Here is a 13,242-nt window from a genome sequence, read left to right on the forward strand (position 1 = left end):
TGATATGGTTGGTGGGTGTGGTTCGTCGTGACCATCCTGATTTTTTGATTTAAATGATAATATTCAATCTATTCTCATTTTAATTCTATGGTTACAGCTCAACCGAGAAGGATCTAGAGCATGAACCTCTCGTCTATGAGTAGATGCATGCTTCCTTCTGCGCAGTGATACAGTTTAAGGGTGTAGTTCGGCAGAAACAAAATAGCTCCTTCATTAAACTGCTCACAACAAGGTCTGTGGATTATCTTGAGAAACCAGGTCATAATTTCTGGAAAGAGACATTGCTGTTGAGTGTTGAAATGTATTTTTTGGCACTCTGAGCACCACAAACCGAGTGCCCTTTAGTTCCATTACACCTCACACCAAAATAATCTAGATTGATAATAGCACTACAGGTAAGAGGAACAATATATGTCTTTGATTTTAGGGTGAACTGTTCCTTTAAAGATGATTTGTGTGGGTGGATACACATTCAGCAGCTCCTTAGAATATTTCAACACCTCCGCACAAACACTACTGTTTAGTTTAAGCAAACATTTGCACACTCACTTTCTCTTTATTGTACTCGCTCTGTGTACCAGTTATTCAACTTTTTCCGCTAATAGTTTTCCACCTGTCAAAGTGACTCTAACCACTTTTTTCCTGTGGGTGATTTAATGATATTTCATGGACGTTTTTCTTTACATCCTTTGTGACCTTACATAGCCAGCATTCTAGAGATCAAGCCTGTATGAAAACACAATTACAATTAGATCCCCATTTATTCTGTATCTCAGTTAATCCTGACACATTATAATGAGAGTTAGCCTCTAAATGTCTCTGTCCATCTGATTATCTCTGCCCTGTAGATGTAGTCACCCAGTCAGATAAGTAAAAATATTTGGGACCATTTCTTCACCATTTAAATTCACTTTAATCCTCTGGAAGCTGGACTGCAATGGAGAGCTGCTATATGCAAACAGCGTGCTGATCCTCTAACAGTGGAACAACTTGACAGTGAGTGTTAAGTCAAGTGAAACACTTTATAAAGTGCCACTTTTTCTGAGTTTCAAAGCTCCTCCAGTCTAAATATCTACCGGGCCTCAGTAGTAGATTTATCCCAAAATAGACACAAACTGTTCCCACCTCTCACACAGACTGGTGAACTTCGACACACTCAGGGGATCGGATTAGATTAGATAAATTTAGCTTCAGTAGTTTTTGCTTACAAAGTTGGGAAATTATCCTAAAAAACTGTCATTCTAGAAATGCTGGTAAAAACTCTTTAGGTGCCTTCCCAGCTTGTCCCCAGGCTGTTAAGACTCCCCAGGTTTGTTTACTGAAGGAACTCTTTATGCGAATACTGCAATACTGCCCCAAGTCATTATTAGGTAGGCACTTGGAGCAACCTCCCTCACTGGGACACACCCTTTCTTTCAGAATTGATATGTCACGAAAGCACTGTGTCCCAAATAAGTCAAACTCTTGCTGCCTGGACCAGGAGTCTAATGAGGTGTCTCCATAGTTGGAGTGGACACAAATGATCCAGCTGTGAGTGCTGGGTAGGAGACAAAAACTATATGTAGCACATCCTCACCTGAAGGCAAAACAGACACAGTCTCCACAGGACCTTGACTTTAGTCCACATTTACAGTTTACCAAGACAGAGGAGACAAACTACGCAGAGCTGAGAAGAGGCCTCGGTACTGGAAACTACTGAATCCACAAACACTGACAAGGTAAGACTGCTGTTCACATTAAAACTTCTACTACTACTTCTACACTATTACTGCTACTACTATTACTACCACATGATGATACCTGCTACTGACGCTGCTACCTGTAGTGGAAGAAGTATTCTGGTACTTTGGGGAACTGTAAGGTGCTCTTTCCTAAATCCTCATATGGATGGTTTTTTGTTCAAGGGATCAAAATGTGGGGCCACAAAACTTAAAATGGATCATGGATGGATCAGTTTTTAAAGTTGGAACAGTCACTTCTGTATTGCACTGACTGACATCAGAGCCGGCCCTACCTATTAACAGATATCAGCAGCTTCTTAGGGCCCCTGACCTAGAAAGTTTTTTTTTTTTCAACAAACACGAGATAGAGATAGAAATAAAATAAAAATGGGACTTGATAAACAAAAATATGACCTTTCGTGCCATTTTTGCCATCAAATAGTGAAAAAACATATCAGCACAATGACAGGTGACATGGAAAGTTTAGGTAGGTTACGCAAGTCATTTACTGTCCCCTATGATAGTGGTTCCCAACTGGTGGGTTGCGGTCCAAAAGTGGGTCGTGGGTGCATTCTGAATGGACCACAAGTTTGTAAAAAACGCACTTTATTTTGAAATTTTATGAATTTCTGGTGCATAGCACCATTTCCTGCCGTGGAGTGAATGACTAACGGACAGCTTCTTGACAGAGACAGCAGACTAGCTTGATGACATGGCCGAATGCAAGTATAACATTGAATATATTAAACTGTGTGGACCTTTACGTAATGACTAAGGAGAAATCGGGACCAGTTGGGAATCACTGGGCTATAAAACAAGCACTCCCAAGAAAAAAAGAAGAATTCATAGGTTAAGGTTAATAGATAGTCTATTTAAAGATAGCATAGCTGCCAATAGGGCTGACTTTCGTCTTTATATACTTTTTTTGTACATAATGCGTGCTTAATGTAATTTCTATACACAATTTATTTCAGTGCCACATTAATCTGTGACACTGAGGGGGTTGTTTCCCCAAACCAAATCCAGCGTGGGACCCCCAAAAGTCCAGGGCCAGCTCTGACTGACATGTTTATATTACTGCAATTCTGCCACTGCGTAAATAATATAATTAATGACGGCTGAATTCCATTTAGCTGCTTCCAGGGTCCTCATATTGTGCATGCAGGCTCACTGTCACACTGTCATGACTACCTTGGATATTTGAATATAACAAAGCCAAAAGCTTTTAACGTTATGAATCACACCTGTGCTTTTCCTACAATAACAACTCAAACTTCTGCTGGGAAAAAAATACATATTTAAAATACCCTTCTACAAATAAAAAGTTGAACTTTTTGTAGCTGGTCAAGGAGAAGCCATGTTTTGTTTCTATTTGATACAGATGGGTTGTTTAATCTTGAATATTCGCTCATATGTATATTATGAAATCCTACAGCAAGTAGTAACTATAGTAAGTAAATATTGTTGCTGTATAAAATCTGAAATTAAATATTTAGTAGCATAAAATGCAAGTACAATGCTTGAAAAATTGAACTTAAAATGTACTTTTTAAGTTACTCTACACCACTGCTAGTACTGCCATTACTTCTGATATTATAATAGATAGATGGATAGATAGATAAACTACACATAAAACTGCCTTACCTTAAGACGGTTATCATAAAACTATAACTGTCGAATATTAAATTACACCATAAAGCCCACAGGCTTATTTATTATTGGGGAGGAATGCCAAGATGAGAGAGAGAGATGCCAGGCCGACAGGAGCAATTATAATATCCATTAAGTCACATAAAGAAATAAAAGAGATAACATAAAAGGACAACACTGAGATCATTTGTGCAAGGTCTCTGTTCTGAGAGACTGTTTGCTCGCCATTTCTTCAAAGCCAGCTGAAAATGTTTTCTCAGCTTCAATCAGTTTCAGATACTGGAGGTTTATTACATTCAGTGCAGCCCTATTTAAAAAGGTATTTTGCCCATTGAACGTTTAAATCTAAAGAGAATAAAATCTGTAGAGCTGTTTCTTGTTGAATAGTGTTTAGTTAGTATTACTACCCTACCCCACTATTATATACTGCTGTTAGTGCTACTGCCGTTATAACTGTCATGTATTCATAGATTTCTACTCCCACTGTTTCCTCTTTATTATACTAAAGTGACTACACTGCCACCAATGATACTGCTACTATCACTAGTAATACTAGTTGTTCCACTAGTGTTCCAACTGATAACAATAATAATAGTAAAGAATTTCTTTTCTTTATAATGTTGTCTATACCAATGGTTCTCAACCTTTTTCGTATCGAGGACCCAGGTAGGTAGGTATATGTAGGTAGGCAGATAGCTAGATAGATAGACAGATAGATAGAAAGGTAGATGTAGGTAAGTAGATAGCTAGATAGCTAGATAGATAGATAGAAAGGAAGATGTAGGTAAGTAGATAGCTAGATAGATAGATAGATAGATAGAAAGGTAGATGTAGGTAGGTAGATAGCTAGATAGATACTGTATCTAATTAGGGTTGAGCTGAAAACTCAGATGAGATGACTATCTACAACAGATAATGTTCTTTTTACCTGTTTGAGTATCATACTCGTGATAAAGGAAAATCTTCATTAGGGTAGCTGTGTGTAATCTATTACTCTTGTGATAAAAAATGATCTGAAGCTCAATTCTGAGGCTGTTCTGTTAATACTTTTCTCATGGGTAATAAATATTGCAACTTCTGATTGATGTATGTAAATTTCAGGCTTAAAACAACAACTTCCGATTAGGCCCAACCCATTTTAGATTTAAACTCCGCCTACTTTTGGCACAAACTCCTCATTCAGAGTACTGATACAGATAATTTAATTGGTTGAACAGATACAGACACAGATATAGATAATGGTGTACTCGCTCATCCCTAATAATGATAATAATATAAATATTAATAATAATGGGGGGCTGTACAGGGGAAGCTTGCCTCGGGTCTGGCACTGGTTAGATATGATCAAGACCAGAACTTTTTTTTTTTTTAACAGTTGAGGAGATAAGCGGAATGCAAGTGAAACCTATGACCTGAATAGTCACTGTTATGACTCTTATTCGAATTGGCCTCACTTCTAGTGAATAAAAACTTTTTCCTCTTTTTTCTGGGGACCTCCTGCATTCCCTTCGAGGACCCCTGGTTGCAAAGCACTCGTCTAGACCAGTAAACATCACATATTATTTAAAGTGATGTATTTCAAACTGGGATGGAGACAATAGTCAACTCCCCAGTTATTTTCTGATAATGTTTATATTTATAGTAAGATAAATGGCAATAATTATATTTTTAAAGAGGAAAAAAGGTGAAGCTGACTGATCAAATGAATTAATGTTTTGCCTGAAGATAAAAACTAGATTGTGTGTATAGATAAGGAATATCACTTACATCACTCACCCATTCTTGCTCTCTTCTTTCCTGCCACCCTGCAACCTGTAACACACACACACATTCACATTCACACACACACACACACACATGCTCGGACAGACACAGCCACATGTCATTTCACTGAACGGACACCGAACAGCTCATAAAGGTGTGTTGTCAAACACCTTTTGTCCAGAGAACAGTGGAATGCAGGTGTGATGAATGAACACAGTTTGTCATATTGACTAAATGCCTCTCATATCAGTTTGCTATCTGAAGAGGTGTAAAACACAGCTCCCAATATAAGTCTACAAACAACAGACTTGTTTTCATGAGCGTGCTGCTGTTATTTGAACACACACACACACAGACACACAGACACACAAGTCATTTGTCCCAGAGAGAAAGGAAAATCTAGAAGAGCGAGTTTTTACCGCCACTAAACATTTAAACTGCTAACGCCTGCAGGCGAGGAAATAATAGTAGAGACATGAGTCCAGACATCTGGGCCATGCGTCTTCTTTCACAAATTTTCCTCTATTTTTACATCTTTATATCTTTCTGTCTTGGTAATCTCTACATAATTAATCACAACTCCAAAGATGATGGATCTTTGTGGTGACTTTGTAAAATAAATTGCTGCCTATAGGTATCAGATAAAAGCTACTGGTGTCGTTTTTAGCACCTTTATTCTCCTGCAAATATACGTCTAAATAACTTTATCAGTTATTTATAGCTCTGTTTTATTTAGAGAGAACTTCCTTATCGCACCACCTCGCACCATGTGCCATTGTTTTGGACATGTTTTGGATGTCGACTGATCAATCTTCCTGTCAGGACTTTAAAATCAATGTTTACCAAAAAGGTAGCCTACATATAATACTGAGCATGATGTGTGTGGTCTGATACTGCAGATACTTTTTGTCCTGCATTTTTGTCTTGTATACCATCACACATATTCTATTCTGCTGAAAGTAGCAGCGAATTAAAGGACAAAAGAGAGAAACAGATTAAAAAAAACATGTATTTAATGACTTGAAACTATGACAGGTATTTTGTCAGATCAGATACTGGCACACAGCACCACTCCCAGCCTGGTGAGCTGTTCTCTTACTCATACCATACACTGCAGCTGCTTATCCTTTATCCATGTATTATACGTGTCCCACCCTTTATGCTGTATTCTATCAAGCTTTTCTCTCGCAGTTAACTTGTAATCTATCTGAATGACCTGATATTTCTAAAACGCAGTGGGTGTTACATTGTGATAGCAGCCAAGCAATCACATTTTCTTGGAATTACAGTAAAACTGACAAACATTAATTTCAACTTTCGAGGTCAAACAAGGCTTCGATCGCTCTTTCTTTATCTGTGTTTAAAGGTGGAGTTGATTGCTTTGTGATATAGTTGAATGATGAGAATAGTTAAAGTTAAGGTCAGAATTTCACCCAGGCTGAACTTGTTTGACCTGGATATTTTCAAAACATATAGATTTATGGGAGATTCTGGCTTAATTCTGGCATTAAAAATTGATTTCTGAGTTAAACTAAAAGACAGTCAAAGACAAACAATGGCTTCAGTGACTTTAACTGTCACAATGGCTCCAGTTTGCAACGCTACAATGACAGATTCCTTATTTCAAAGTAAGTCCCAGCAGAGTAAATAGCACGCAACAAATGTCAGGTTTACTTTAGGATTGCTGCTGTTTAAATATTGAGCATCTGGGTATGGTAGCATCAATGCAGCTCTGTCAGTGTTGCTGTTGAAAATGTCAGGTAGGGTGTAAATCTGTTATGACACCGATGACGCTTTATGAAAACAGAGCTTTCTTCTTCCAGCGTGTTAAACAAACATGAGCATGGGGAGTCCTGGCTGCGAGCACACAGGCTACACTGTGCACTCGCCTCTCTACATCAGCCACCCCAACACTGACACCAGGATGGCCTGGCTGGACCAGGCAGAGGACATCAAGCCGCCCCGCAGCTTGCTGGGGCTCCCTGAGCTCAGCTGGCCGGGGGTCTACCTCCCCTGCTATGACAGATCAGCTATAGAGGAGAACCCCTGGGTGCTGAGGATGACAGAGGCCCCAGCTCCCACTGCTCCTCCCTCCAGGACTCCGGAGCTGAGTCCAGCCAAGCCGAGCCATCCCCAGGAGCCCCCCTCTGAGATGGAGGGTCAGGTGGAAGAGCGCTGTCTGGAGCAGGTGCAGACCATGGTGGTGGGAGAGGTGCTGAAGGATGTCGACACGGCTTGCAAACTGCTCAACATTGCACCAGGTAGGATACGATTTAACTGGTTAACGTCGTATTAATATTATCAAAGAGAGACATTTGATTAAAAAAACCCACTGTAGAAATGTTGGCAGAAATATAAGTCTAATAAAATAAACCGTCAGAAGCTGTCATTTGTTTGTTTGCTCTCACATCAACATCCACAGAGACACAGCTGGTGAGCATCTGAGGCCTGGCCCACCTTGTGTAAACTTCTTTGTTGGCAGACGACTGTCTTCACTTCTTAGGAACTCAGTCTTTATCTAGAGGCTTAAAATCACACAGTGTGTGTGTGCGCTTTCGATACAGCCTGACTTACATAACTTGGAAAGTATGTAACATTTCTATGGAAGCTCAAATTTGAAAGTGCATGGAGTTTAAAAGAGTAAGCCAGTGATTTAGTTTCACATTATTATTGCAAAAGAAAGATTAAAAAAAAAGGTTGGAATTAAAGCAGCAGTGGCAGAAATTTCCTGACCTTTTGTTCCTAGTATGGGTTGAGCTCACTGGAGCCTACATTTCCCATAGTGCAACTAATATCTGCCTGATATGTGACTACAAATGTCAAACTTCATTATGTGCCCAGGTTGTTTAAAATGAGGTTGTTTTAAATGAGAATACTCAAGTAAAGTGACTGAAGCCACAGAAGATTAATCTTATGCCTCACTTCCACGGCATTGCTTGGCTTGACTCAACTCAGTTTTGGTACCAGGTTTGTTTTCTCTATTTCGTTTTCCACTGCACTTAGTACCCATGAATGTATACAGAGTACTGGAAACAGCATTGGAAATGGGGCCCTGGTTCTTTCTTCTTTTTGGGGGGGTTTTTGCCTTCATTTGATAGGCCACATACAATGTGAAATGGCGAGAAGGGGAATGACATGCAGCAAAGGGCCGTGGGTTGGAGTTGAGCCCATGGCCTCTGCAGCAAGGACCCAGCCTTTGTACATGGGGCGCCTGTTCTACCAGGTGAAGTAGTGGGCACCCCAGGGCTCTGTTCTTTCTTATAAAAATTGCTCAGTGGCGCATGAAGCCAAAAAATTTGACTTCCTGGTTATAAATTTATCCAGATCTTAGGCGGTGTTGGGGCCATAGAGCAGGCGTGCTACAGACGTCAGCTGGCTGAGCCCCTAACTTCAATGGGACAAAAAATGATTTAGTTGTGTGACTCTTTTAGAATTTAGAAATGTTATCAGACTGAATGGATTCAATTCTGAAACAAGTGAAAGATGTTATTTACAGAAGTGTATTGCATTAACTTGCAAAAAATATGTTTTATTGAGTAATTTTTTCTGTTTTTCTGAGTAATTTTTTTATTTTTCTGTTTTTCGGTGTAATTTTTTCTGGTTTTCTTGATAATTTTTGTTTCCGTTTTTCGTGGTATTTTTTTTTTTTTCAGCGTAATTTTTTCTGAGTTAAGAGAGCAATAGAACAACAGATGCTTTCATTCCTTTCTTGAGAGCTTGATTTAATGGAAGCAAACATGACCCGCTTGTTTAGTTTAATCCAGTTTTACTTTGTTTTGGGTTTGAGACACTGGGAGATACTCTTGTCTTTACGTCATATAGATGGTGTTATCATTAGTTTGTCGATTTTACGCAGGCACCTTAAGACTTTGCGGTTGTTCAGATGAAAAGCCCATACAGATCTGCTGAACATTGTGTGTGCATTGCAGTGTTTCTCCAGAATCAGCTGGACATATAACCCAAAACAAAGTAAAACTGGATTAAACTAAACAAGCGGGTCATGTTTGCTTCCATTATATATAGCTCTCAAGAAAGGAATGAAAGCGTCTGTTGTTGTATTGCTCTCTTAACTCAGAAAAAAATACTCAGAAAAACAGAAAAAATTACCATGAAAAAACAAAACAAAACAAAAAAACGAAAAACAGAAAAAATTACACTGAAAAACAGAAAAATAAAAAAATTACTCCGAAAAACAGAAAAAAATACTCAATAAAACAGATTTTTTTTTTTAATTTGTCAAGTGAATGCAATACGCTTCCGTAGTTATTGGGGATGCTCAACAAAAAAAAGGTATCCACTGATGTACAGAGGTCTGTTTCACAAGTCTTTTTGGGCCCCATAGAATCATATGACAGACCCGATGTAATTCCATAGTTTCACCTCGATGTCAAATCGGCTTGATAGTACGCCGTCAGTGTCGGTTGGATTCTCAGCTGACTGCGATGTGCAGTGTGAAACTGCCATGACATCATCTTCAACATGACACCCTTTGGATCCTTTCATTGGCAACCAAAGGAACGTCTGAACTTAGTGTACAGCAGGCTGCCGTTTTTTCAAATCTGGGTTGAGTGAATATAAGATTATGGTTGCTATTGATGCTAGCTTGGCTACTTGAAAATGGTAGGTTTGTGCTGGATGCCCCCCTGTGGCACAAGTAATGATTATCTCTGATGGGTTAGTGGTCTGCAGTGTTTTAACGCCACCTTCTAGTGTCTGCTCAGCTCACCTGGAAGCTCAACTGAAGTGGTACCCAAAAAACAAAACCAAAACCCAGGTACTATCACTAACTTTTGCCAACGGAAAGCACAAAACAAGCAGTTGAGTTGAGTAGAGCTGTGGCTTACAATGCAGTAACACAAACTGTTTGCTCATGCTAAATAGTGCTCTCTGGGACTGTTAAACTGACTTTGACGAGTAAGAAGAAGCCATGTGGTCCTTGCTATTGACATAACACTAACTTCACTCTCTAAACAACAGTTTTAAGTTTGTCTTTGTGTTCTGGTTTGGTTAACTGATCTTCACACAGTTCCTTTGATCGCATACTTTTAATCTTAGCTTCAGTTTAATGACAGTTTAAGACTTTTTTTCTTGTTCTTGCAGCATCTTTACCAGCTGAAGCAGTCATTTTAAAATTCCTGACAGTGACTAAAAAGATTTGGCATTGCTCTTTTGTAATATAACGCGAGTCACACCTGACAATCAAAGACATAATGGTCAAAACTGAAGCAACAGAGGCAGATATATTCTGAATTTTAGTCCCTAATATGGGTCAAACTCTGGATGCCATGATAAAAATGAAAACATGTCTGTTAGCAACCTTTGCAGTGATGTTGTCATGTTTTCAATGGTGGAAATAATGTCATCATTTAAGGTCTGAACGTGTGTGTAAACTAAAATGCCTGGTCTTTCTGTGTTTTTCTCGTCAGACCCGCTGGACTGGAGCTGTATGCACGTTCAGAAGTGGCTCCTCTGGACCGAGCACCTGTACAGGCTGACGCAGGTCAGCACCATGTTTCAGGAGCTGAGCGGCAGGGATCTGTGCTCCATGACAGAAGCAGACTTCAGACAGCGCTCCTCGCAGTTTGGGGACATGCTGTATGCTCATCTGGACATCTGGAGATCTGGTAAGAACAACAGCGACACGGGGAGATGAACCTGCATCAACTCTGCTGTTATGCAAATGAGAAAAAAAGGCTGATTGTGAAGCAAATGCAGTGTGACTAAGAGACAATTCAAGACTTGGCTTTAAGCATTCTGTGTGGTGTAAACTGCTACATGATTGGTTCTGCTTGTTTAGCTGCTGCAATGAAGGAGCGCTGCCCGCCAGAGGAGGACAGCAAATCTGGTGAGTTCTCGGTTTTTGGAACTCGATTTCTATACAGCTGACTAAAACAGTGGTTCTACTAAATAAAATAAGGTGAGGTGAAACAAGGTGAAGTGACAGATGTTTTCTGACAGTCTCTCCTACGTCAGCAGCTGATGATGATTCCTGGTCAGATGTGATGCGTAACTACCCCAGCCAGCCCATCCACCTGTGGCAGTTCCTCCGAGAGCTGCTCCTCAAGCCTCATAACTACAGCCGCTGCATCCGCTGGCTCAACAAAGAGAAAGGTAAGGTGATACTGCATCATACTCTGTTATAACGCAGTTATTAAATGTTTATATACTGATTATAAATGCTAAATAGGGGGACTTAAAGTTACTTTAAAGAATCGTAACATCACTTACTAACTCTCTGGGAACATATGTGTTTTCTTACTGAGAGTTAGATTAGAAGATCAATACCTCTCTGACATCTGTGGGCTAAATTTGAAGCTACATGTAGCAGTTGGTTAGCTTTAGCTTAGCATAAAGACTGCAAGAAGTGGGACAAAGCTAGTCTGACTCAGTCCACATTAGACTCAGACCACATTACTCGGCATTGCTGGGGATCCTTGACTTGAAATTAGAGCAGCCCAGATTATTATGGTATGGATTTAAATGTAAAAAATGTGTCCAATACATTCTCACTCCCAACTCGTCAAATACTGACACTAGGTCATTGGCCAGTTTTGAACGTTCGGGGACAATCTGCCAGTTTTATGCTTCAAAGTAAACATCACAGGAAGTTTACAGTTTCCCCACTTAAATGCATTAGGTTTACGTCCTTAGACAACAAATGCACGGGATTCAGTGAAGATAAAACATCATGGTTTGGCTTAAAATAAGTAGCCCAGAATTATTACAAACATAATATAACGTAAACTGATGTCATTAGTGTAGAATGCTACACATACTAGCATGCTACGTTGTTATTAAAATAACTGGATTCACCTTTGGTTTCACATGAGACACAAACAGCAGGCTCCTGGGTGAAAGTCCAGAGTTGGTTTGACGCATCCACTCTATAATTTTCTTGCTCTCTATATTACAGTGGTTGCTTGAAGCGTTAAAAAATGCCAGCATTGGTTCATCTCATACCCAATAAAGAGTGCCTCTGTGCGTCGGTATTTGACTTTGAGGGCCACTGACCAAGTGTCAGGACAAAATTACATGAGTTGGGAGTAAAGCGCAGTTCAGACCAATGTTTGCGATGAGACGAAACCTTTTCATAACACTGCAGAGGGAAGGTTCAACGGTGTGAACTGGCCGGTCTGAGCTTCACTAAAGCGAGCTGATGGTGTCACCTGCAACTCAGCTGGTCAAATCGCTGGCTGTGAAGTCCACTCGTCAAATCAAAATGACTGCAGACAGCATGTCCACTTGCTGAGCCCCGAATGTTTACAAAGTCTGACTCCACCCCTGGCTGATAGGCAGAATGTCTATGTCTTATCTCTGGATCTCTGGATAGAGACAGGCTAGCTGTTTCCACTCTTTGTGCTAAGCTAAGCTAACTGTCTCCTGGCTGTAGCTTCAAATTTAACATATAGACATGAGAGAATGTTATCGATCTTCTTATCTAACTGTCGGCAAGAAAGCAAAAAAGCACATTTCCCAAAATGCAGGGGCTCTTGTTCACATCAAAATCCAAACTAAGTACGTTTCTTTTCTTGTCCACAGGGATTTTCAAAATAGAAGACTCCGCTCTGGTGGCCAGGCTATGGGGCATCAGGAAGAACCGCCCGGCTATGAACTATGACAAACTGAGTCGCTCTATACGCCAGTACTACAAGAAAGGCATCATTCGAAAGCCCGATGTGTCACGCAGACTCGTCTACCAGTTCGTCAATCCCGTATGATGACGAGGATCGGCTGATCCGAGGAGAACGAGCTGAGGAGGAACCGAAGATATGCTGGACATACAGTAGAAGTAACATGAACTCTGAGGCTCGTTCGTTGTACTTTACGGTTCATTTCATTTGTAAAGACTGCCTACTAAACTATGCACTCCTGCCTATCATCATATCACTCTACTTAATTTTTCTTAAAGCTCGATTTTATTTTATTTGTCCCTTTAGCACTCTTCTTTTAAATTTATTTTTTGGTGTGTTGTTTGGTTCTCAAATAGACACATTTCTTTTTTGAACTATGGAAACATTTAAAGGACATAATGCTTATTTGCTTCTCAGTTGAGAGTTAGATGAGAAGATATTACTCTGTATCTGTATAATTAATATGTCACAGGAGC

At 39.9% G+C, this 13,242-nt stretch overlaps 1 protein-coding gene across 1 annotated transcript; it reads left to right on the top strand.

Moving 5' to 3' along the window:
* Positions 1 to 938: 938 nt before the first annotated feature.
* LOC125891362 (SAM pointed domain-containing Ets transcription factor-like) lies at positions 939 to 13,242 on the top strand. The gene is made up of 7 exons (XM_049580594.1): positions 939 to 1,309; positions 1,420 to 1,718; positions 6,959 to 7,396; positions 10,562 to 10,759; positions 10,933 to 10,980; positions 11,109 to 11,246; positions 12,675 to 13,242. Exons 3-7 carry the CDS (start codon positions 6,973 to 6,975, stop codon positions 12,851 to 12,853), a joined length of 987 nt encoding a protein of 328 aa, XP_049436551.1. The 5' UTR covers positions 939 to 1,309; positions 1,420 to 1,718; positions 6,959 to 6,972; the 3' UTR covers positions 12,854 to 13,242.

This window comes from Epinephelus fuscoguttatus, linkage group LG7 (assembly GCF_011397635.1).
Source record: "Epinephelus fuscoguttatus linkage group LG7, E.fuscoguttatus.final_Chr_v1".
Lineage (NCBI taxonomy): Eukaryota > Metazoa > Chordata > Actinopteri > Perciformes > Serranidae > Epinephelus > Epinephelus fuscoguttatus.